The sequence below is a fragment of the Ictidomys tridecemlineatus genome, chromosome 2 (genome assembly GCF_052094955.1).
Source record: "Ictidomys tridecemlineatus isolate mIctTri1 chromosome 2, mIctTri1.hap1, whole genome shotgun sequence".
Lineage (NCBI taxonomy): Eukaryota > Metazoa > Chordata > Mammalia > Rodentia > Sciuridae > Ictidomys > Ictidomys tridecemlineatus.
Window position 1 is genome coordinate 25,283,368 of NC_135478.1, and position 24,596 is coordinate 25,307,963.

The window sequence follows — 24,596 nt, forward strand, 5'->3', positions numbered from 1 at the left end:
AATATTTCCCAGCACTATTTTAACTTCAGAAGATCTCTTTAATTTTTAATTTCAGATTTGCTGATATATTTTTGCTAAATATGGTAATTATAGAGAATTATAAAAATGTAGTGTTATACGGAAACAAAATTTATTGTAATCACACTTTGGCTTGGGTTTTCATTTAGTCTTGTTATTGTTTAATTAATAGTCTCTTTAAGAAAAATCTGTAATTATAATGCATAAGCAGCTTTATATCCTGATGTTTCTTTGTCTCTTATTAAGCTTGTAGGAAATTTAGGAAAAAAGAAAAAAAAACAGAAAATTTTAGTGTAACAAGTCACCCACCACCTTACTTCCCAGGGACACCATTTGTCATATTTAGAACTTTCTTTCTATGTATTTTTGTGTTGTCAGTAACATTCTTTGATTTTTTTTCCTCTAATGCCTGGAGGTTTCTCTAATTAGGAACTGCCTTCTTAACTATCTAAACCATCTAATGTATTTATAATACTGCATCTAATTATCTCTATTGTCAGCTTAGCACATTTCTGTTCATTTTCATGTGACTTTTATACTAAGCCAGTTTTTCTGGAGAAAGAATGATCTGCCTGAAAAGCTTTTAATGGCATGGTACAAGGGGGCAAGCAAAGGAAATTCTTCTTTTACCAAAAGTCCTATTTTTTTTTCTGTACTGTAAGGTTTTATTGTTTTCTGTGGCTTCATAGGTATTTTAGGATGAAGGTAGGAGGATACGTCCAGGGATGCTAGCCAGACATCATTCCACCACCCACATGTTTTCTGTCTCACAATAAACTTCTAGCTAAGGTGATGTGGGCTCATCTGGCAAATGGTTACCTTTTTCTCTTCTCTGGAGTATTCTGCCTGGTGTCAAAGCTCTCTTGATCAGATGGCAGTGAATGTTTGCCCCAGAAGTTGCATGGATATTTCTGGTGTTCTGATTTGATTTGTTGAAATGGTAATCCAGGTGTGCATCAATAAGGTTGGCATTCCCTGCCTGCCCCATTGAATCCTTTTTACCATTTCTGTGTACTTCCTAATCTTTGAGTTTCTTCACTTTGAAAAGCCAGTTCCTAATTAAGGCTTGTTTTGTCTTCAAGAAATTTCTTTGAGCTTATAGAGCCTGTTTGGCTCATACTCCTTCAAACCAGAGGTGCCTAGGAATTTCCACTCTCCCATTGCACCCGTAGGCAGTGACTGATAGATGTGAAAATATGAAAATCCATTTCCCTTGTCTTACGTGGAGACAACTCTGAGGTCTGATTCATACTCCAGAACTCCTCTATGGGATGAGGCAAGGACACCCTCTGTAGGACTTTGCTTGAGTTTACCTTCTCAGTTGGATTCCTCTTCCACTTTTCTTTGGCTTCCCTACTTACTCCTTTGCTGGTCTTCTTCCTTAATAAACTACTTGCACACAATTTTTTGACTCTGGATCTGCTGCTGGGAAATCTGTTTGAAAATAACAATGTTTTCATTATTTGCATCCATTTTCAAGTAGTCCATCTCTTTTAATGTGTCTATACTTTGATAGAACGTGACACTGGACATTAATTTATGTCTTTACAATCATGATAGCACTTCTACTGTGAGTCAGGCACTTTTCCTTTGGTGAGAAAACAGATGTCCACCTGTGCTCTCCTATCTGTTCAGTAAAAATGCTTTTTGAGGATATAATTTGATTTTAACATATCAATAGGTGTTTTGTCATTGTGACTGTTTCCTTGAATAAGTTGAATCAAGGAGATATTATCTTTCTTGGCCAGCAAGATGACTCCTTACTTAAATTGGCCTTTCCAGGTTGTCAGTAAGACATACAAATTTGAATGGCTAGCATATGGTTAGATGATGACATTGCACCAAGCCACCTTTCTACTGTTTACTTTCCTGAATTATTTTATTAGTTATCTAAACAGACTACCCAAATTTATTGACTAAAAAAAAAATCATTTGTTTAGCTCTAGATTCTGTATGTCAGCAGTTTAATTTGGGCCGTTCGTACTGTCTTAATTGAACTCCTTCAAGTGTCTGCAGTCTTTGCTGATCTTGGCTGGATTCTTTCACATCTATGAGGCCTCAGTTTGGACAACAAATTTCAATTTGTTCTATGCTGTCTCTTATTCCTCAGCAGGCTAGCCTGGACTTGTTCTTGTGGCAGAGGCCAGGTCCAAGAGCCAATAGAGGTATACAAAATTTCTTGATACCCAGGCTCAAAACTGGCACAAAAATCACATCTACTGAAATATACTGGTCATAGCAACTCTATAAGCCAGGCCAGAATCAAGAGACTGGAATGGAGAATAATCCACATTTCTTGATGGAAGGAGCTGCAAAGTCACATTGAAAAAGATGTGAAAAAACAGAGGGGAAGAGAACTGTGGTTATTTTTGCAGTCTACCACAGCCGCGATGTCTGCATTCAGAAGCATCACGTGGTGGTGTTTTGCAGGACTCAGCAATGGTGACGGACCCACTAGTGACAGCGACATTTTCCGGAAGACCTCTGAGCAACTGGTGCAGTACATGAATTCAGGAAACCGGTTATTGCATAAAAACTTTCTGAAGCAGGAAGTAGTTCAGAGGTTTTTGCGCCTCCTTTCTTCTTTGCAAGGTATTTTTCTTCACAACATTCTGTTGTGTTAAAGATGATCTATGCCCATTAACTTGCTTTTCCATGGACTGGGGATGTAGCTCAATGGTAGAAAGTATTCTTAGCCTGGGTTCAGTTTCCAGTGCCAAAAATCCAAAACCAAATTCTATTCTAGTATCTTTTAAAAATTATTCTCTGAAAATAAAGGTAATGCATCTATATCTAGAACATTCAAATAACCAAAGTTCTTCAGTGAAAAGTCTATCCAGGCTGCATGATAGATATTAGTTTCTAAATTCCATCCCCAGAGGCAACCATTGGTACTAGTTTTTCATGTAAACCATCTTAGTGATTCTTTGCATATGCAGTCACTTTTTTACATACCATAGTTGTTTCTTCTATAGATAATGGCTAAATGTTGGAGTATAGGTTATTTTAGAATTGAATGTTGATTTTGTGTTTATGCTGACACCAGGAAACTTCCCCCAAAGAACTTTAGATGACAAACTTTAGATAATTATGACATGTTTTAGAAATTCTAAGTTGCTGAAACTTAGCATTTTAAAAATTGACATTTCATAAGGCTGAGATGTCTCAGTTTTACACAATGTATGGGAAGACATGACCAGAAGAGCCAGAAATGCTTTTCAGGATATATAGCAGAACCTAGTATTTAAGGCTTGAAGTTTTGTGTTTGAGTCTTAGCTCTACCACTTACTCCATCTATGACTTTAGTTCAATTACCCGATTCTTTAAACTTCAGTTTTGTCATCCTGGACTCAGCTGGGGAGCTAATCTCATGAGATAATGTTTAGATCACTTGATCCAAAGTCCTCTACATAAAATGTTAATGCCATTAGCTTTTAGGGTGAATTGAATGAAGTTGGCTTGTAATATTGGGCTCGTTGTATATGAAAGAAATGGGTCAGAGACAAATGACACACACAAGACCCTAGGATGGGCCCTCCTTAAATGAGATATATTAGAAGTGGACATTCTTTACAAATTACATCTAGGAAATCCTCTTGGTTTTGGACTTAATGTCATCTGACACATGAAGTCATTTCTTTTATACTTACTTAGGGTTATAAAAATAAAACTTGACCTTGGTCAAAATCTTATCACAGATGGGAATGTTACTTTTGGAATGTCCTTTGTTTCTTAAGGTCTATATTCCTGGGCTTCCTTTGTTTCTCTTTGGGGGATCCTGTGGGTTAGTGTGGGATCCTCTGTCTCTGGCTAGGGTCTTTCTCTTTTTCTCTGTGTTCCATACTATTTATGTCTTTCCTATTGGTCTTTTCACAGCTCTCTTCCAGAGTTCAGTCTTTAATTTACTTAACTCTTTTGATTCTTTATCTCTTTTTACTTTTTCTTCTCTTCTATTTGTGTCCTTAACTGCTCATGGGGTGGGATGTTGATAATTGTTTCTATTGGAATTTCAGAGTCAAATTGGTTTAAGTTGTCAAAAGAGTAACTTTTAAAAAATTTTTACTTTCATGCTAGAAATGCCACTAGCACACATTCCCTCCCATCTTCAACTCAGCTGTCCTCTGGTCAGCTTTTATCTCAGACTCTCAGTGGGAACAAGTCTAGATCTCTTAACCTGTGACTCATCCAGCATTTCTGGACTTGTGGACCCATTTGTCTTTCATGGCAGTTGGAAGAAAAGTCCTAGGCTTCACTTTTGATCACAGTGTGTACCTCAGAACCAATAATTGATCAGGAGGATGGAGAGTCTTGATTGGCTCAGGCCCAAATCACAGGCTGCCCTATCCCTTTCATATCTCAGTAGAATACTGGAGGGTGGGAGTGTGGTTACCAGAAGACCAGTGAATAGATTCTGCGAAACAGAAATTGTGAATGTTTATTTTAAAAGTTTGCCTTTTATACTTTTATTCTAATCCTTGTTAAAATAAGATGATAGACTTGCCTATATTTAATTTGTTCTATTTTAAATGAATATTTAAAATATTAAAATGAATATTCATTTTTGAAAAAAATGGGAAGCAAAAACTAGCAAATGCAAATCACATTGCTCATGTTTAGGTAATTTTTAATTTCTTCCATCTGCTCTTTCTCCCTACTTTCTTACTGGTAGGATTGTCAGACCAAATACAGAATGCCCAGTAGAATTTGAATCTCAGATAAACAATTATTTTAGTGTATATTCCAAATATTTCATAAATTTACTTGTTCATCTGTAATTCAATTTTAATTGACATCCTATATTTTTATTTGTGAAATCTGGCAATCTACTTACTGAGGATCTGTTTTAAAGTTTTTCTCCCTCAAAGTTCATCAAAAGTTTGACATGGGATAACCATTATCCTGTCACTGGACATTAAAGACCAGATGGCAACACTTAATGTAGCATGATACAAAATTCAGAATGAGGGATTAACTACCCTCTATTATCCTACAACTCTTTACTTTTTAATTATCTTCTAGTGTTCCCTGTAGTTCAGTGCTTCTTAAGCAGGGCATACTCTTAATATTATGAAAAATTTAAGTCAGGATTTTGCCTGTCTCAAGTGTTTGCCCTGAACTCAATCAAGTATTCTGCCTTAAGAAGCAATTGTCAATTCTTCTATCTCTGAGGCCAGGCTCTGTATTCCCCTACGGTATTTCTAATGTCCTCCAGAAGCCTGTGAGGTCATTGGTTACACTAATGTTCAAGAGTGCTTAAGTGACTTACTCAAAGTAATTAATTATTTATTTTTTTATAGTTTTGCCAATATATCAATGAAAATATTGATCTGTAATCCTTGTTAGTTCCATATAAATATTGGGTTGTAGTTGGGGGAGGAAGAGAAATCATATGAACCATTTGTGGAGTGTGGTTGATTCTTATTTTTAAAAGAAATTCCTCCTGACCTGATCTGTGACATTAATCGAGACTGCGCCAACACCTTCATCAAGTTCTTACTGGAAAAACAAAAATGGTCCGAAGTGCTTCTGCTGTTAACACGCAAAGTAAGTGGGGAGCCACCACCCGGAGATTGCCTCATCAAGGACTGCAACCTCTCAGACCTGGACATCTGTACCATCATCCCCCACCTCAGTGCCTGGGACCAACGGAAGACACAGCTCCTGGGCCGCCTGATAGACAGTGGAGGTGAGAATGCCCAGATGAAACATGCTGGAGTATTGTCCAGTTGTCTGGACTGGTGGTCTGGCTTCTTCTTGCTTTTGGAGATACCATGAAATTCTGCCTCATTCTCTTTTTATCTTCATCTTTTTGAAGCAGCTATGAGGGTCAATGGATTTTTCTGTAGGAATTCTGAATTTTTGTGAATTTCAGTTATCCCTGTTCTCTTTCTGTCATATATAAGAAGCATTAGGTGTATGGATGGTCCTTGGCTCTGGTTTAGCCCACAATGCTCATTTCTCCCTGGCCTCTGGCTAGATTTTCCCTGCAGGGCTTTTGGGCAATTCTTGTGGTATTCTTTTATAGTCAATGGATTGGGATTTGAGATGCTTGTTTTTAGTGTGAAACAGCCAAGGAATTGGTGGATGGAAAATCTGTCATTTTAATCAAGAACAATCTCATATAACTGGGCATATGTCCGGAGTGTGCAGACATCTTGCTAGGTTGGTTTTATTTAAAAATTAATTTAGAAACACCAGCTCCTTTCCCAAACCGCCACTCATGTAAGAGGAAGTGCCCTGCCCTTTATAAGGAGCAGTAGCACTTAGGTCCTCAGTCCTCAGAATGCCATACCCAGTATATGTAGAGCCTTTAGGCATTGCTCTACCCACTGTTTTCTGGAGGTAGAGGAAAGCCTTCTACAATTTATTTCTTCAAACCCCTATGTTCAGTGTTACTTTCTTTGCTCAAAAACTATAGTTGTCTTGGTTTCCTTTTTTTATTCCTTGGTTCAGAGCCTCTCCTAGGATCTGGTGCTAGGAACCAAGTCCCAGAAGTAAATGCATAGCTGCTGCAGATCTACAGAGGGTGAGGCTGCCTTGGTGGAGTTCAGAGAGCCTGTAGTGCAGAGGGTGTGTGTGGATTGAGCTCAAAGGAAGGTAATATTGGGGGCAGATAGGTGTCGGGAATATGGTAATTAAAAGTAGAAGCTTAGTAGAAGAAAAATGTGGGGAAGGTGTTCATGTCCTGCTCACTGATTGTGTGTCAGGTATGGTATTATGCAAGCATTAGGATTGCCATTATTCTGCCCTGTCCTCACTCTGAGGCAATGCATGGTGGCATAAGAGGAGGGGCTGGAAGGGGGGTGAGACCCACAGACAGAGCACTTGGAGCAGCAGGGCTTTCACCCTGAGGGTACTGGGGTGGTAGGAGGATCTTGGTAGTCAGGTCAGCAGCAGCTCCTCCTTGACATCTAAATAGCAGAAACAGTCCCTTTCTCTTCAGGTGAGCCAGGATGTACTTCTTCCCAGGATGTCACTCACAAATGCCCTTCTCTTCTGCCTTCTCCAGCCTTGCCCGATGGTCTGCAGCAGAGCCAGGAAAGGCCACTTCTCATGTGCCTGAAACATGAGGACTTTGAGTTGGCTTTTCTTCTCTTGACCAAGGGTGCAGACCCCCGCAGTATTTCTCTCACTGAAGGGGATACTCCTTTGCATGCAGCACTCCACATCTTTTTAGATATCAATGGTAAGCATTGTTTTTTAAGTGATATTTTCCTTGATGAGTGTTTTAGTTAGCTTTGCATCACTGTGACCAAAATACCTGACAAGAACAGCTTAGAGGAGGAAAAGTTTATTTGGGGCTCACGGTTTGAGAGTTCTGGTTCATAGATGACCGTTCCATTACTTTGGGCCCAAAGTGAAGTAAAACATTATAGGGGGAATGACGTGGCAGAGGAAAGCTGTTCCCCTTATGGCAGCAAGGAAGCAGAAAACGAGAAGGGAAAAGGCAGAGGGGGCTGCAGAGAAGTTGTATCCTTCCAGGGCATGTCCGTAGTGACCTATCTCCTCCAGCCTCCTCATACCTGCCTACAGTTACCACCAGTCTGTTGAAACTAGGATAAGTTGATTAGGTCACATCTCCTATAATCCAATCATTTCACCTCCAAGTATTCCAATAACACAGGAGCTCTGGGGAACACTTTATATCCAAATCATAACAGTGTTGGAAGCTGGAAATTAGAACTGGTTCTGTGCTTTTTGATCTTTCCATTTGGGAAAATCATTGTCTGAAAAAAGTCTATTTCCTGGACAAGCATGCCTATATCTCCTGACCTCCCACCCATAGCACAATGAGAAGAAGTGACCATCATGATGAATGGTCAAGGTGGGCACATTGATTTTTAAATTCCAAAGTTGACTATTGGTAGCTGACAGATACTTTCCATTTATTTACACCTTTTTCAATAATCCTGGCATGCAGGATCACTAGAATATTATAAGGTGATTTCAGGACTTACTCCTGACATTTGAGTTGGGGACTTCTTTGTTGTCAAGAGCTATCTTGTGCATTGTAGGATATTTAGCAGCATCGCTGGTCTCTTCCTACTAGTTGCCAGTGGTACCTTCCTGATTGTGACAGTCATGCCTCCATACATTGCCAAATTTTCTGTGGAAAGTAAATCACCATTGTTTGAGAACCCCTGGGTTATTTAATTGGGTATCAGACACCTGGGGGAGGTCAGTATTATGAGATGTCCCATGCTGGCATCTTTATCAAACCTAGGTCTTCTGATCCCTGGGAAAACTGGCTCAGTACTCACAGGATTTTGTTTGTGTCTTTCAGCTGACACTGGCTTTAACTTCCTCAGCCATCTCTTGGATTTATTCTGGTCCAACCCCACTGAATATTACTACCTCAATCCTAACATCCAGGACAGCAATGGGAATACCCTCATGCACCTCCTCTTTCAGAAGGGCATGCTGAAGCGCATGAAGAAGCTAATAGACCTATTGGTGAAGTTTGACATCAACTTCAACCTGAAGAACAAAGAAGGCAAAGACGTACGGCACCGGATTAAGAAGAATGATGCTCTGCTTTTGGCCTGGAACAAAGCTCTGACAGAGAACAGGCGGAGGAGCAGGCAAGACTCTGCTGCCCACCTGGGGAAGCTCTCAAGGTCTTCCACTGCTGGTCATACATCTCAGCTCAAGTCCCAGGGTTCCTTCAAGTCACTACCATATGGCACCACTGCCAGAACCCCCTCTGAAGGAGCCACAGTTCCCGATAGCTGGGAGACTCTCCCTGGTGCTCAGGTGACCAGGCAGGAGTCTGAAGCTATCAGGCCACGGTCCTTGAGAGATCGCCTTGTACAGGACATCACAATTTTGATTCAGCAGGTTGAATTGGATACAGCTCTTCCAGAGGACTGTCCTCAGTGCCCTGAGCCTCTGGAGGTAGGAGGTGTCATGGAAGTAAAGAAAGATAAACTCCAGCGATCCCTGAGTGTGGGGAGCTCTGACAGTAGTGGGAACAATTCTGCTGTCCCTGAGGCAGGGGAAGGACACGCTCAGGCAGGTCCTGGGGCCTCACAGCTTGTTCCTGCTGGCAACAGAGGGAGGGAGGGCAGTGATGATCAGGACAATTGGAGCATGCAGGAAATCGAAGCATGCCTCCAGGATTTTGATAACATGACCTGGGAGATCGAGTGTACTTCAGAAATGCTGAAGAAGCTGTCCAGTAAGGTTATGACCAAGGTCATAAAGAAGAAAATTATACTTGCTATTCAGCAGCTGGGGAATGGTGAGTGGACCCAGGGCCTGCAGAAGCGCCTAAAGCACCTGAAAGGAAACATCCGGCTCTTTGAAGCTAAGCTGGACAAAGGAGCTAGGATGTTGTGGGAGCTCGCCATCGACTTCTCCCCTCGATGCAGTGAGAACCCAGAGAAAATTATCGCTACAGAAAGAAACACGTCCTCCATGGAGAAATCAGGGCGAGTCTACACAGAAATCATCCGGATCTGGGACATTGTCTTAGATCACTGCAAACTGTCAGATTCCATTATGGCCATCTGCAGTGCCTACAACCGGGGATTGTCCTGTGTCCTGCGTAAGAAGCTGAAGGGTATCAACAAAGGCCTAGTTTCAGCTAACATGAAAATCCAAAAGCGAATACCCCGCTGCTATGTGGAGGACACAGAGGCAGAGAAGAGCAGGGAACAAGTGGATCCGGAGTACTTTCCCCCGGCCAGTGCAGTGGAGACGGAGTATAACATCATGAAGTTCCACAGCTTTAGCACCAACATGGCCTTCAACATCCTCAATGACATGACAGCAACAGTGGAGTACCCTTTCCGAGTGGGTGAGCTTGAGTATGCTGTGATCGACCTCAACCCAAGGCCACTGGAGCCCATCATCCTCATTGGTCGGAGTGGCACTGGGAAGACAACCTGCTGCTTATACAGGTTATGGAAGAAGTTCCACATTTACTGGGAAAAAGCTGAGCAGGCAGGAAGCCCGCTGCTGGCCAAACAGATGTGGCCAAAGAGAAAGTTGGAAGCAGAACCCAGAAAAGAGGGTCCAGATAGGGAGCAAAAAGAGGAAGAAGAAGAGGATGAGGAAGAGGAGGGTTCCTCTGAGGTGGAAACACTAGACAGTGTAGAGGAGGAGCAGGAGAGTGAAGCCTGTGCAGGGGGAGCTGGGGTAGAGGCAGTGGGGGATGGCCATGGGGTGGAAGGGTATCCATCAGAGCATCCCCACCAGCTGGAGCATTTGCATCAGATCTTCGTGACCAAGAACCATGTCCTGTGCCAGGAGGTACAAAGGAACTTTATTGAGCTTTCCAAGTCTACCAAAGCCACCAGTCACTATAAACCACTGGAACCCAATGTTCACAAACTCCAGGACCTGAAAGATGAGAACTTTCCTCTGTTTGTCACTTCTAAACAGCTGCTCCTCCTGCTTGATGCTTCTTTGCCCAAACCATTTTTTCTGAGAAATGAAGATGGAAGCTTGAAAAGAACCATCATAGGATGGTCCACTCAGGAAGAGTTGACCATCCCTAATTGGCAAGAAGATGATGAGGAGGCTGAGGTGGATGGGGACTATAGCGAGGAGGATAAAGCTGCAGAAATGCGTACAGGTGACAGTGACCCCCGTGTATATGTGACGTTTGAGGTGTTCACCAATGAGATATGGCCCAAAATGACCAAAGGGAAAACCTCCTACAACCCTGCACTGATTTGGAAAGAAATAAAGTCTTTTCTGAAGGGTTCTTTTGAAGCCCTCAGTTGTCCCTATGGGAGACTAACTGAAGAAGCATATAAGAAATTAGGGAGAAAACGGTCCCCCAATTTTAAGGAAGACCGGAGTGAGATATATAGCCTCTTCTGTCTATATCAGCAGATCAGGTCCCAGAAAGGTTATTTTGATGAGGAGGATGTTCTGTACAACCTGTCCCGAAGGCTGTCAAAGCTCAGGGTACTCCCCTGGTCTATCCATGAGCTCTATGGTGATGAGATTCAGGACTTCACCCAAGCTGAGCTGGCACTGCTGATGAAATGTATCAATGACCCCAATGCCATGTTCCTCACTGGAGATACAGCCCAGAGCATCATGAAGGGTGTGGCCTTCCGCTTCAGTGATCTGCGCTCTCTGTTCCACTATGCCAGCAGAAACACTGTGGATAAGCAGTGTGCTGTCCGCAAGCCCAAGAAGATCCACCACCTGTACCAGAATTACAGGTCCCACTCTGGTACGTCTAGCATGGCTCACCTGCTGGGTAGGTGTGTGGGCATTGACCTGGGTGCAAGGGAGCTTTAGGACAGCTCCTAACATGCTTTTTCAGCTAAAGCAAGAGTCACATTTTGGAGTTTGTTAGTAATTACACTCAGGAACAAGAAATCTTATGATTTCTGCCACCACTCAGTCAAAAATCTATAATTAACGATGTGGTTGGGTGAAAATGGACTTCAAGTAATCTTCCTAAGGAACTTGCCATGACATGGAAACATTTCAAGGGAATGCTTAAGCTGCTTTGAGAACTTTTGTTAAAATACCTTGGAAGAACCTGTTTAATCTGGGTGAAGTAATATGCTAGTTACAAGTCATTAACCTTTAAAACAGCTTTTCTTCCAAGGAGGAGCAAAAAAACTGGGGTGCTTTTTATTTTATTTCAGTTATGCCCCTTATCTGTGCCAGGTGTGATGCTAAACAACTTACATCTAGTACCTATCTATGCTTAATCTTCACAACAGCCATGTTAGGTAGATATCATTCCCATTGTATAGTAGGAAACTGAGGCACAGAATGTTTAAATAATATGACACCCATATCAGAAAATTTCCTTTATGGTTTATAAGTTTTTAAAATATTCTTTCCATTCTAAGCTATTCATGAACAATATATGGTGTTATTTTATATATTTTAAAACCTTATTCAATAAGATCATTCCTGGTATGCCTTTCTTCAGCTATATTTTTGCCATACAATGTGTTTTTGAGATTTCTGCATGTCAATTACATGGCACTTGAGTTTATGCATTTCTTATTTTTTAAAATATTTTTTTAGTTGTAGGTGGGCACAATACACTTTATTTTATTTATTTATTTTTATGTGGTGCTGAGGACCAAACCCAGTGCCTCACACATACTAGGCAAGCCCTTTACCACTGAGTCACAACCACAGTTCTTGCATATCTGACTTCTTCTATTAGTACTGTATTTTATGACTGTTCACAATTTGCTCTCCATTTTCCAGGGACGGATATTAGATTCATGTCAGTTTTTTACTGTGACATAATCTTTGCCTACTTTTAAAATAAGTTGTTTTTTTCTTATTGCTTTTTAAGAATTCTTTATGAATTTGCCTTCACATCTTTTGTTGATTTTATATATTGCAATTTTTCTCCCATTATGTGAAACTTTTTATTTTTTCTAATCTTGACATATACATTATATACATCTATCACACACATTTATTGAATATGTAGTGAATATATATGCTATGTTTAGTGAATATTTTTCCCATTTTTAAAATTATTTTTCAGGTTGAAATTCACATAGCACAAAACTCATCCATATGAAATGTTCAATTTAATGATTTTTAAAATAGATTTACAAAGATATGTAACCATCACCACTATGTAATTCCAGGACATTTTTATCACTTCAGAAAGAAAACCCCATAGCCACAGGAATTGCTTCTCATTGCACTCTTTGTCCCATTCCATGGCAGCAGCTCACCTTTCCTTTTCTATGGATTTGCCAACTGTAGACATTTTATTTAAATAGAATGATACAGTATGGGGTGATTCCTATCTGGTTTCTTTCACTTAGCACAATGTTTTCAAGGTTTACCCATGTTATAGTGTGTATCCATATTTCATTCCTTTATATGGTTGAACTTTTATTCCTTGAGTATGGCTACATCAACCATTACTTATCTAGTTTCCTGAATGATATTTAAGTGGATTCCAGTTTTTTAGCACGATGAACACTTGTGCTCTTGCATTTTCTGGCTCTTAATGAAGAGGAAAACACAATTGATTTGCTTAGATGCAACAGTTTCTACTGATGTCCATTTCATGGTGTTCTATTTAGACTATTATAATCTATGTATGTTAAGCAAAGAACACATGACCCCTAAGAGAAATGGAGAGATCTATGAAAATGTACATTCAATCCAGTTTCAGTCTCATCATTTGAAGGTGTTTATTAACTTCTCAGACCTGGTTGCCCCCTTTGTAAAAGTGAGATTGTCTCATTTGTCTCACTGGGTTGTTGTAAGGATTAAATGGAATGATTTCTATGAAGATGACTATTGTATGTTAGATGTTTAGTCAATGTCAGTTTCACTTAAATTAGAAAAGAAATGGGACCTGTGGGGAAAGTGCTTTGGAAAATATTTTCCCCTGTTCTGACAAGTTTTCTTAGTGTAGTCCTCTCTCAGCTGGCTATAAACCTGGAGGAAAAGGTAATAGAAGCCTTGGGTGTTGTCTCCAGTTAACATCCAGAGCTGCTGTTACCATGGTAACTTTGCTTCCAGTACTCTGAGCACCAATGAAGGAAGATAGGGTAATTCTTGTTTTCTTATGATAGTCTATATTGGTTTCTTTTATGGGCATTCAAACAGCTCTAATTATTTAGATTGCCTTTCTGCCTTGACTCTTCTTTAGGAGGTAATTTTCTCTAATGGGACTATACATTGGGGATAATGTCCCACAAAACTCTCTCAGCACAGCAATACATCTCTGCCTTCATCCATTGCACTCAGAGTAGTATGGAGCCTCATTGATAATCAAATGAGTACTGGAAATAAGCTTGTAATTATACAGTTATATATACAGCTGGCACATGCTCTGGGGGCGGGGTGTGGAGAAAACAAAGCAACAACAACAATAAAGCAAAAAAAACCCAAAACAAACAAATAAACCTCCAAAATAAAAAACTCAACTATGTTGCACAGTATCTGACATGTGTCTTCTGTTTTATCTCAGGGATCCTCAATCTGGCATCAGGAGTAGTGGATTTACTTCAGTTCTACTTTCCAGAATCTTTTGATCGCCTTCCTAGAGATTCTGGCCTCTTTGATGGTCCCAAACCAACTGTTCTAGAGTCTTGTAGTGTAAGCGACTTGGCAATTTTGCTAAGAGGGAACAAAAGGAAAACCCAACCCATTGAATTTGGTGCCCACCAGGTGAGCTCCTTGGGATTGTATGTTTTGTAATAAAAGGAAGTTTGCAATTGAAAAAAGTTTGAGAGGCTGAATTATTCCATAAGGTAGAATTCAGTAGTCCATATCCCAGAGTGGATGAGCTCCAGAGATATGTGAGTATGACTAATTGTTTTAATATTTCCCTTGTCCTGACTGACCAAATCCATGCTGGCTGTTTCTCTTTAAAGACATTATTTAAAAATTGCCTCCCACTGAAATAGATGGACCTTTATCATGGTTTTCTTTGTAGAATTTGATGTTGTTTTGTTTTACTTCAGGTAATTCTTGTTGCCAATGAAATGGCAAAGGAGAAAATTCCGGAAGAGCTGGGGTTAGCACTTGTGCTAACAGTTTATGAAGCAAAAGGCTTAGAATTTGATGATGTTCTCCTTTACAACTTTTTTACTGATTCTGAGGTATGTCACACTGATGTCTTTTCATATAACCTGAACTGAAATTCCCATTCTAGGGAAGAGAATTTGGAGCTAAGGATAAGTTTGTCACACAGGTGTCTTTTTGTGTTTTAAAGTACAATTTATTTAGTGTGGAGGTTGGGTTTTGACAATGGCTATGGGTTGTTTCATGGGATGTCATGGGCTGGTTCTCTTTGTTCCCAGGAAGGGTACTGGGAAAACCAGCCCATAACATGCTTTGTCTTGTCTTCATCTTCTGAATGCCTAGGATTCAAGTGCCAGTTTCCAGTTTTCATTAGCTACTGTTATCCTTGGCTCCCAGGGATTCCTAAGTTGGAGCAAGCTCTAAGGAGAGCCTTACAAATGAAGGCAAGGTTAGCAATGTCCATCCTATGAGGACAGAACTGGGCAAGGTCAGTTCATAGACAACTTCAGGAAGACAAATGAGGCTTGGCTCCTTCCTGCTGGATCAGGTAATATGGGGAACAAAAACCACTGCCCTGCCTGGGATCTCTCTATGGCATGGCTTCACTATCACTGCTTGCAGCCCAGGCAGACCAGGGCAGCCAGAGAGTCCCCAGGTTGACCCCCAGTGACCTCTGTGTCAGCCCATCATTTTGAGTTGGCTCTTGAGTCCTTATGATGGTTTTGCCCTTCAGCTTAGTTCATTTTGGGGAGAACCACCAAATAAAGAGCATCATTGCAGCTTTCCTAGCCATTGGTTTGATTTTACCATCTTTGGGTGGGCACTCAGGCTGATTGCTGACTGTGCTGTGGAGTCTTTTTTGGAGACTTAGCTGGCTGTGTCCTGGTCCCATTTGCAGAGTTCTCACTACATATTGTGCATGCTTGAAGGGGCAGTTTTATACCTGAGTCAGGAGCACTGTCCGCTTTGACACCTTAAATCTGCCCCAGAGCTGAACCTAGAAATAGAATCCTTACATTTTTTCCTGGTCTCTTTTAATGTCATGTTTGCCTTAATAACTATGGCCAATATTATTATAGGTGTTTTACAGTTTATAAAGTATTTTTTAAATGCATTGTCTGACTCTACCAACCCTTCAAAGCTATGTTTATTATCATTTTATAAGGAAAACTGAAGGTCCCTGAGGTTAAGTAAATTAACCATAGTCATAATATAGGCAGTAGGGCCTGAAGACAAACTCATATGCTTTGAGTTGTAACTCTTTCCCTTGTACTCCCTTTCTTTTAAAGCTTCACATGTGAATTGGCTGTCAGAACCTTCCACAATGAGCATATACTTGAAATTCCTTATATACATCCCTTCTCTATCAAATTTTGCCAATAAAGTCAGATGCACACTTACTAACCCTGGAATGATTTTGCATCTGAGGATTATCTTTTTTATTCTAATAATACATATATTGGTCATGGCTGGACTGAGGCTTTCTTAAAAGAGGAAGGAAGAAGACTTTGTTATTTCTATTCTTTATTATAAAGTGCCAGTTGTATGCATGTGCCAGTATGAAACTCAAGCATCTGGATTTAAAGATCTGTAAGTTATGGTGGGTTCTGTTGGTGAACGAGTAATCTAGTTGTTTGGTCTCAACTTGATCATGGAAATAAATAAGGCTGAACTCTGTGCTCCCACTAATGGTTCAGGGAGTTGCATGAAATTAAAAAAAAAAGAAGGAAAAGGGGGGCACACACCCCCAATCTGAATCTTTTGGTTACATCAGCTTTATCCTATGTACATGGTAGACTTCTAAAACAACTTTTGATGTGGTACTTCCCAACATAAATGTAATCGTGCATTCCCGAACACAAAGTTCACCTTTATCACTTATAGTCTCTAGCCATAAAGCATCTGTCAGCAAATGAGAAGAAATGCTTTAATAAAAGGAAAGGGAAGACAGATCAAATATATCTCCAGCCTTTATGGGCTGGGGCCTAGGGTTTCTTTCGAGGTAACTGGCTGATAGTTGCTGATAGTTTTTGTTATTGCTCTTCGACATGGGCAACTGTGAGGAGCTTTTCTCTTTTACCTTGACCTCTTTCTCCACCCCTGTTGATATTTCAGGCAAGCATTCTCTTTGCAGCATCTGTTGCTAGGGCTTGTGAGGTGTATGGACAAGGGTGGGGAGGGGAAGGCCTTGCTGTCCCTGTTTGTGATTCTTCTTTCTAGAGGATTTCTTTTGCTGTTAAACCACGTGGTTGCCAGGGCCACCTTATGAGATGGGGAAGGAACTAAGGAATGTTATACCAAATCTTTCACTTGTGGGATGCTGCTTTGTCTTTGGGGAGGGGCAGTTATTTTCTCAGTTACCCCCAAACTATCCTTCTGGGGATTTGGAAGTATAATTACAATTTACACTCTGCTCCAATCAGTGGGGTATCCTTCTTTTAAGCTCATGTGTGAATGGGACGTAAGGGACTTTGAAAACCCACAGATCTTATGGGTTAGCTAACTTGTTTGGCTAATGGACTTTGGACTTCAAGAATAAGCCCCTCAAAGGTAGGTTTGCTAGTAGAATCTAAGTGTTGGTCCCATAGGAAGAACCTGGAAGACTTTTACATGTTGCTTTTTTTTTTTTGCCACATTGCTATAGGCCAACATTCTTGCTACAAAAACACATGTTCACATATTCCTAAATGTCTCCAACTTTGGTTCATGGAAACAGGTCAGTCATGTGCCATCTAACCAGCTTTTGCTTCTCTCCTTGTAGTTTTAAAATATACTGTGCTTCCCCAGCCCTTTCAAGGTCAGCCAGTTTGCACCTCACATTGCCTGCCAGGAGTGTCCTCTGAAGTGTCAAGCACTTGTGTCTGTGTCTACTTCCTTGGCAAACAATTCTGCCAGCTAAATAGCTTCACAAAAAGGATAGTAATAAATAGTCTTGAAGGTTTTTTTCTAAACCTTTCAGCTACTTTAATGATTTCCTGATAAACATCTCTTTTTAGAATATAGTGATTAATTCCATAATTGATTAGTAGCATAACCATTCCTCTTTAATGGACAGTATTTAAGGCATTTAACATAATTTAACTGCATATTTTAACTTATGGGGTGACTTAAAGCAGGTAATTAACTATCGACTTCATCTTTTCTGCATTTTAGATTACATAGATGTTATGTAGATGGCAAAGAATACCATTTTGTAAAAAGAAAAGTAAAAGCTAGGAGAGTTAACTAGCTACTCTTACAAGGTACAGTAAATTACGAATTTTGTACTCCAAATACTGCATATAATCTAGGCACTTCAGCTTTGTTGGGATCTGAACACTATAGTCTGCTGGCCAAATCCAGCCCACTGCCTATTTTGTACATTCTGTGGACTAAGAATTGATTCTAAATTTTTGAGTTGTTGGAAAAAACTCAAAGGAGAATAATATTCCATGGTACATGGAAATTATATGAAATTCAATTTAGCGTAGCTTTATTGGAACATAGCACACTCATTCACTTACATGTTGACTGGCTGCTTCAGCACCACAGTGGCAGAGCTGAGTAGTTTCAAGAGAGACCATATGACTTGAAAAGCCAAAGTTATTTATTATCAGACCCTTTAGAGAAATTTGCTAACCCTTGGTCTACACAGTGATTTGGGGGTTTGGGTAAAGGGGAAAAAATGTTAAAATGTCAAGCACTCTACTAGACACTTGACATTGATTATCTTATTTTCCCTACAAACTTGAGTGGTTCTGTTTTTGCCATTTTACAGAATGTGTGCAAGTTCACATAGTTAATAAGTAGAAGACCTGCATTTTTCCTTTCTGATCTCAGAGTCTGCCTTGTACAATGCAACCCGCAGCACCTGATTTTTCTTCCATCCTTGGTAGAATAATTTAGGTAGAAAAATTTGCCACATCTTAATTGCTGACCCTAAGTGGCATTTCTTAACAATGTTATAAGAAAGGATGAGAATTTCCCTGCCTATACTACTTGTTGAAATTCTTTCATTAGAATAATTTCCTGGGCCCTTAGTGTTTTTCCCCAAGGTGGGCACTTTTGAGCTATGTTGGCCAAGTGTGTAAGGGACCCTGCTTGTCAACCTTAGTCCTGCTCCCTTCTATTCTGAGGCCACAGGATGGACGCTTCCTCACAGCTAGGATTGGAGTCTTGATCCCAACTTCACTGAGTGGGCTAATCTCCATGAAGCTTGGGGAGGCAGTTCAAAAGCATATTTTGTTGGTTTTTAATTTGTCATTGTTGTCCAGGCTTACAAGGAATGGAAGATCATTTCCTCATTTACACCTCCATCATCTGACTCCAGAGAGGAAAACTGGCCATTGGTTGAGGTACCCCTGGAGAAACCAAGCTCTTCTCAGACTCGGCCCCTCATGGTGAATCCAGAAATGTACAAGGTGAATTCTGCCATTTGTCTACACACTAATTTGACATGGAATTAGTAAACAAGGCCTATAAGAGAAGATGAGATGAAAAATATAGGTTTGCACGTTACTGGTCCTCCTTTACATCAGCAATGGGCTGTAGAGAATAGGAAAGGAAGGGACAGGGGTGTCAGTGTTGGTTAAACTCCCTTTTTCTCAGCACAGAGCTAGGCTCAATAAATAAGGTACTTTCTAAAAGCAGAGAAGGGAGAGTAGTTCTTTTTGTTCACCTCTGAAACTCAGCTCTATTCAGAAATTTTGATGTGGTAATACTAATGATATGTGTAGTACGAATGATAGCTACAATGGTTTAATTTTTAAAAACAAGTCACAGCAATTATGTAACACGTAATCATTGTGGTAAACTGAATGAAGGGTGCGCTGTCTTTGTAACTTTTTACTATCTTTGTAGCTTCTGATGTATATATAATTGCTTCAGAATTAAAACTTTAAAAACCTATATCAGATTCAAAAGTCATCCTGTGTTGATGGCATGCTCACTTACTTTCTCTGTGGGAAGGGATGGAGTTTCTCATAACTTTGCTAGAGCCTGGCTTACCTGTGCTGTAGTCACTGAACTCCTGGGCTCCTGTTCACAGCTGTGCTGGGCTTCTCTAAAATTTAGTTTTCTGTTTTTCCAAGATCAGAGTGAGCCTATTGAAATGTATTGCATTGTAACTGTAGACAGAAGGCTCATAATCTTTCTCCTCAATTTTATCACCAGCTCCTTAATGGTGAGCTTAAGCAGCTGTATACTGCCATCACACGGGCTCGGGTCAACCTCTGGATCTTTGATGAAAACCTGGAGAAACGGGCTCCTGCTTTCAAATATTTCATTAGAAGAGATTTTGTACAAGTTGTGAAGACAGATGAAAATAAAGGTAAGATCTCATTAAAATAGTGTTGGAAGAAGCACATTCCTCTCATCTGCTCTTATGACCAGGTTGAAAGGGCATAGCTTTGTTGTTGCTGTTCTGTTTTTGCAGTGCTGGAGATTGAAACCAGCACCCCTTTTATGCTGGGCAGGTGCTCTAACATTGAGCTATGCTCCCAGCCCAGGGAGTAGGTTTTTTTTTTTTCTTGAAAGATTTCCTTCCCTTTTCATGATCTGAGAAAAGAGAGCCCTTACTTATTTGTTAAGGTGTGTGGGAAAGTATGGTTGTGGTGAAATTGAGAGAGTTAACTCATTCAGGGAAGATCTTTTATTTGTCCTTTAAAAGTGAGTGCTATGATCAGAGAAATGAAAAGTTGTGCTGCAGTTGTGTACAGTGAATAAAAATGCATTCTTCTGTCATATATACCTAATTAAAATAAATAAATATATAAATTTATTAAAAAACCAGAAAGCCAAATTAAAAACACTGACACTAAGTGGCCAAACAATAAATGTCAAACTTTGTGGAAAACAAAACAAAACAAAAAATAGTGAGTGCTATGGACAGAGGTTGAAAGAAATAGGTCCTATTGGGAGACTACAAATTGCTATGAGCTTTTGATATCTATCAACATAAAGATAGCACAGCCCTGTTTGTAATTACTCGAATCTAAAAACAAACCTCTTATAGTTATAGTTGCACATGGTTAAGTCTTTCAGAACACCTGTTTCCCCTGAGCAGGAGAAGTTTGGGTGAATATGGCAACTTGCAATTTATGTTTCTTCAACATGAATCCTGCAGAGTTCACTGGCCCTGTTCAGAGGTAATACAGGGTTTTGCTGTGGGAATAAAATCTCACCAGGACAGTAATAGCATATGTGGAGTCAGAACAAGACACTGTGAAGTTATCTGTACACAGTGCCACAGTGGATAGTAGAGAGAAAGCAATGGAGGGATCAGGCTCTGAAGCCTTCATCGGTTATTGCACCTTCTAAAAAAATCTGGCCTGTCTGCCTTACTTCTCTGATTACTATTCATTGGCCTGGGTTATCTCTGACCCCAGCTCTGATTTGGGTCTTCATTGTCCTAGCATGCGCTGCCTTTCTCATGCTTCAAGAAGCTGTGAGTTTTTGCTCATTGCTAGTGATACTTTGGGGGGTTTGTTGGGGGAAGACTGATACAGTCACCACAGGCTAACATGGAACAGAATAGTGTGGTCCGGCAACAAGAGTTTGCCACATTGCTTTCTATGATGAGGACAAAGTCTACACATTGGGAAATACACATAGTTCCTGGATTACTGTGGTTCATTTTAGGGTTTCTCAACTTTATTATGGTGCAAAGTGATACTCTTTAGAAACTATATTTCGAGTTTGATTTTTTTTCCTAGGCTAACAATATGTGGTATAGCACTCCTTTGTGATGCTGGGTAGAAGCAGTGAGCTACAGCTGCCAGGCATCCATGCAATCACAAGAGTAAACAATCAATTACTCTAAAGTATACCATGTTGCTAGGCCATGATGTCAATGGATTAGGTGTATAAAGTACATTTTCAACTTATGATATTTTCAAATTTCAATTTACCATGGAGTTTATCAGGATATAACCATCACAAGTCAAGCTGCATCTGTTCTGTAATACCCCATTACCTTGTTCCTTGTTAAATTCCCTGCCTGGGAGCTTGCAAAGAGTTACGTGGCTTTGGATTTTTCAAGGAGAAGTTAGTAATTGCTGTTGTCTTCTGATTCATAGACATAGAAAAGGAAAGTAGGCAGATATTTAAAAAACCAAACCACATTCTTTTTCACCTCCACCTTTTCTTCTGTAACCCATACCCACCTGGCTTGGTAAGCTAAAATCTATCTTAAAAGAAGACTAGCAAGATAACATGGGTGAATTAGCCTGCGGTGTCTGCCATAACAAAATCCCACAGGCTAGATGGCTCAAATGACAGAAATGTGTTTCTTACAGTTCTAGCAGCTAGAAGTCCAGGAGAAAGGTGATGGCAGGGCTGGTTTCTTCCAAGGCTCCTCTGTCTTGTAGATAGCTGCTTTCTTGCTGTGTCCTCACACAATTTTTCCTCAGTGGGGTCTCTGCATGTCCTTATTTTCTGACATCAGTCAGGTTGGGTTAGGGCCCACAATAATGGCCTCATTTTAAGTTAATCACTTTTTCAAAGGCTCTGTTACAATCTGATAGAGTAGGGTTTAGTACTTCTACAAATGAATTTTGGGGGACACAAAATACAGCCCACAATAACAGGTATGAGTGAATGAATGCTCAGAGAAGCAAATCTGCTTTTCTTTTTCATTTTAGACTTTGATGATAGCATGTTCGTTAAGACCTCAACTCCCGAGGAGTGGATTGCCCAAGGAGAGTATTATGCCAAGCACCAGTGCTGGAAGGTAAGGGGCTGGACCAGCAACCAGTGGTCAGGGTGCTTTGTGACTACTAAGCAGGTTTCCTACCATCACAGGTATCAACAGGCTTGTGCCATTTGTTCTTAAACGTTAGGTCACCTGAAGATGAGGAGAGCTACTTATCCGTCTCCCTCCCCTGTCAAGGCAGACCTTAAAATCCTTTCCTTTGGCCAAGTATCAACATGTGCTGATAGGTAAATGGAGGGTCATGGCCTTTGTTCCACCAGAGAACCCTTTTATTTATTTTTTGTACTCTGTGCTTAAAAGCTTTTGTTGTTATTTTAAAGCAGTAACAGATTGGTTTTTTGTTTGTTTTTCCCAATTGATCAGATATTGATTGCACTGCCAGTGAGAGTCTGGTGAGCAAGGATGTACTTGTCACTAGACTGAACTGTGATCCACTTCCAGCTTCAAGCCTTCCTTCAGGAAAGGAAGTAGACCTTTTGAAATATTGAAACCAAATTAAGGAGCCCATCACTGTCCCCACAGTTAGCATTCCTCCACCTCACAGGGTCTCAGGTGGGGCACCATGGCAGTTATCTCCCAGGAGGTAGTGGTGAGGGTATCTTCACCTGCAAGTCACAAACACCCTGCTAGAAGAGTTGTGGGTTTTTTTTTTTTTTTGTAGTTCAACAAAATAAACATGGGCTCAATGTTATTCTTTATCTTTCTTGTGTCATCTGTAGCTCATAAGAGATATTCCCTGCTATGGTTGAGTAACGTATGCTGCAGTGAGTCCAAGCACCCAACCCCCTCAGTAGCAACCCAAACAGGAATAAGGGCAGGCACCTTCTTTTTATGGATCCTTTTTTTAAAAAAATCATGAAATTGCCAATGGCCTTCCTCATACATCTCACTATCACATGCCCTCCTCCTGTTTGCAAGGTCCAGCTCTTCACGTGTTACAGGAAAACTGTCTGCAGTTTCTATTGCTATTTCTGAAGAAGTATTTTGAGATGATAATTCTCTGGAGGGCTTTTTTGTTCTAATAATACTCTTCTCACCAGAATTTTATGGAGCTGGGCCTAAGTGAAGGGACTGGGAAGTGATAAGAAACATGAAACTATAAGCCAGAACTTACCAGAATCCATGATGTGAGCTGTCTGTGGTCTGAATGCCTGTAAGAAGGAATTCCCAAAGTCTCCTTGGTCTCATTTCTTAGAAGAGCTTTCTCTGCTGTGGCAAGGAAAAATAGTTAATGTCCACAGCAAATAATTCACATCTGGTGTTTATTTGTTATCTGTTGCTGCATAACAAATGGCTTCCAAATTTACTGGTTATAACAAGTTATTTATGTTGCTCCCAGTTCTGTGGTTCACAGTGTGAGTTTAGTGGGTTGTCCTTCTGGTCTCAGCTGGGCAACTTGTGATTCTGCATTCAGCTTCCTACTCAGCTAGGTAGTTCTTGGAACAGGTGAGGAGGTCATTGGGGTTCCTAGACCATATTTCCTTCATCCTCTAGCAGGCTAATCTGGACTTGTTCGTTGGAGGCCAAGGTTCAAAGAAGGTGAGCAGAAGTACTTGGCCCCTTGAGGCCTGGTCTTGATGCCGGACAAGTGTCATTTCTGCTGACTTCTGTTGTCCAAGCAAGTCCCTTCCACATGAGAAGGGAGGGGAGATAGGCAGCAGTCTGAAGCTGAAAAGTTACACTATAAAAGGATGTGGCAGAGATAGGGTGGAGTGAAGGACTATGGCTACTCTTGGAATCTGTTACATGAGGTGAGAAAACAAAACTTACACCATTGTAAGTTTGATTTGTCTGGAAGGCAGTTTCAAATATATGTACTATTTAGCTGTAGAAATTGATCAAGCTCTAAAACTTTATTCATTGCCTATCCTTGTTATAATTGAAAAGAAATACTGAACATTTGGCTGCTGTTGTAAAACCAAGAACTTTTTTTTTGGTGAAATAGAGGGTGAGTGGTAAGGAGGGAAGGAGGAGAGAAGATGGGCAGCAGGTGTTGGATGATATTGGAAAATTCCCTTTATTCCCCTCAGAACTCTTTGGTATTACCCATTCAAAAATACTTTTGAATGTTTGAATTTAAAATCTTTTTAGGGAGGCCACCACAGATGAGAATGTTATAAAAAAAAACTTCTTCTCACCTGAATTTATTTTGATCCTACTTAAGGACATCAGGACTCAGGTGGTTTATTGAGTTTCTGGCTGCATGTCATGAATGTTTCAGAACTACCACACAAGATTGAATCATTCATCAAATACTTGCCCTTGTAGCCTACACTTTGAGACATGGTATGAGCATTGTTGTTTTAGAAAAGCAGCTTTCTGTTGGCAGTGATTGGGGTGCAGACTGACTCCCCTATGACATTTGCCTGCACACTTCCTAGACAGTGAGCTTGGTTAC

General features: G+C 40.4%; 1 protein-coding gene across 4 annotated transcripts in view; it reads left to right on the forward strand.

The window, feature by feature from the left end:
• Trank1 (tetratricopeptide repeat and ankyrin repeat containing 1) overlaps positions 1-24,596 on the forward strand; it is a 99,528-nt gene that overhangs the window by 62,317 nt on the left and 12,615 nt on the right. For 3 of the 4 annotated variants that reach the window (XM_078038160.1, XM_078038159.1, XM_013361226.4), the window contains 9 exons: positions 2,449-2,610; positions 5,450-5,704; positions 7,028-7,204; positions 8,303-11,209; positions 13,952-14,151; positions 14,448-14,585; positions 18,762-18,908; positions 19,660-19,816; positions 22,128-22,216. In XM_078038160.1, the coding sequence (XP_077894286.1) occupies positions 2,449-2,610; positions 5,450-5,704; positions 7,028-7,204; positions 8,303-11,209; positions 13,952-14,151; positions 14,448-14,585; positions 18,762-18,908; positions 19,660-19,816; positions 22,128-22,216 (4,232 nt within the window). The remainder of the gene's footprint in view (positions 1-2,448; positions 2,611-5,449; positions 5,705-7,027; positions 7,205-8,302; positions 11,210-13,951; positions 14,152-14,447; positions 14,586-18,761; positions 18,909-19,659; positions 19,817-22,127; positions 22,217-24,596) is intronic. The other variant, XM_040289997.2, reaches the window with a different exon arrangement.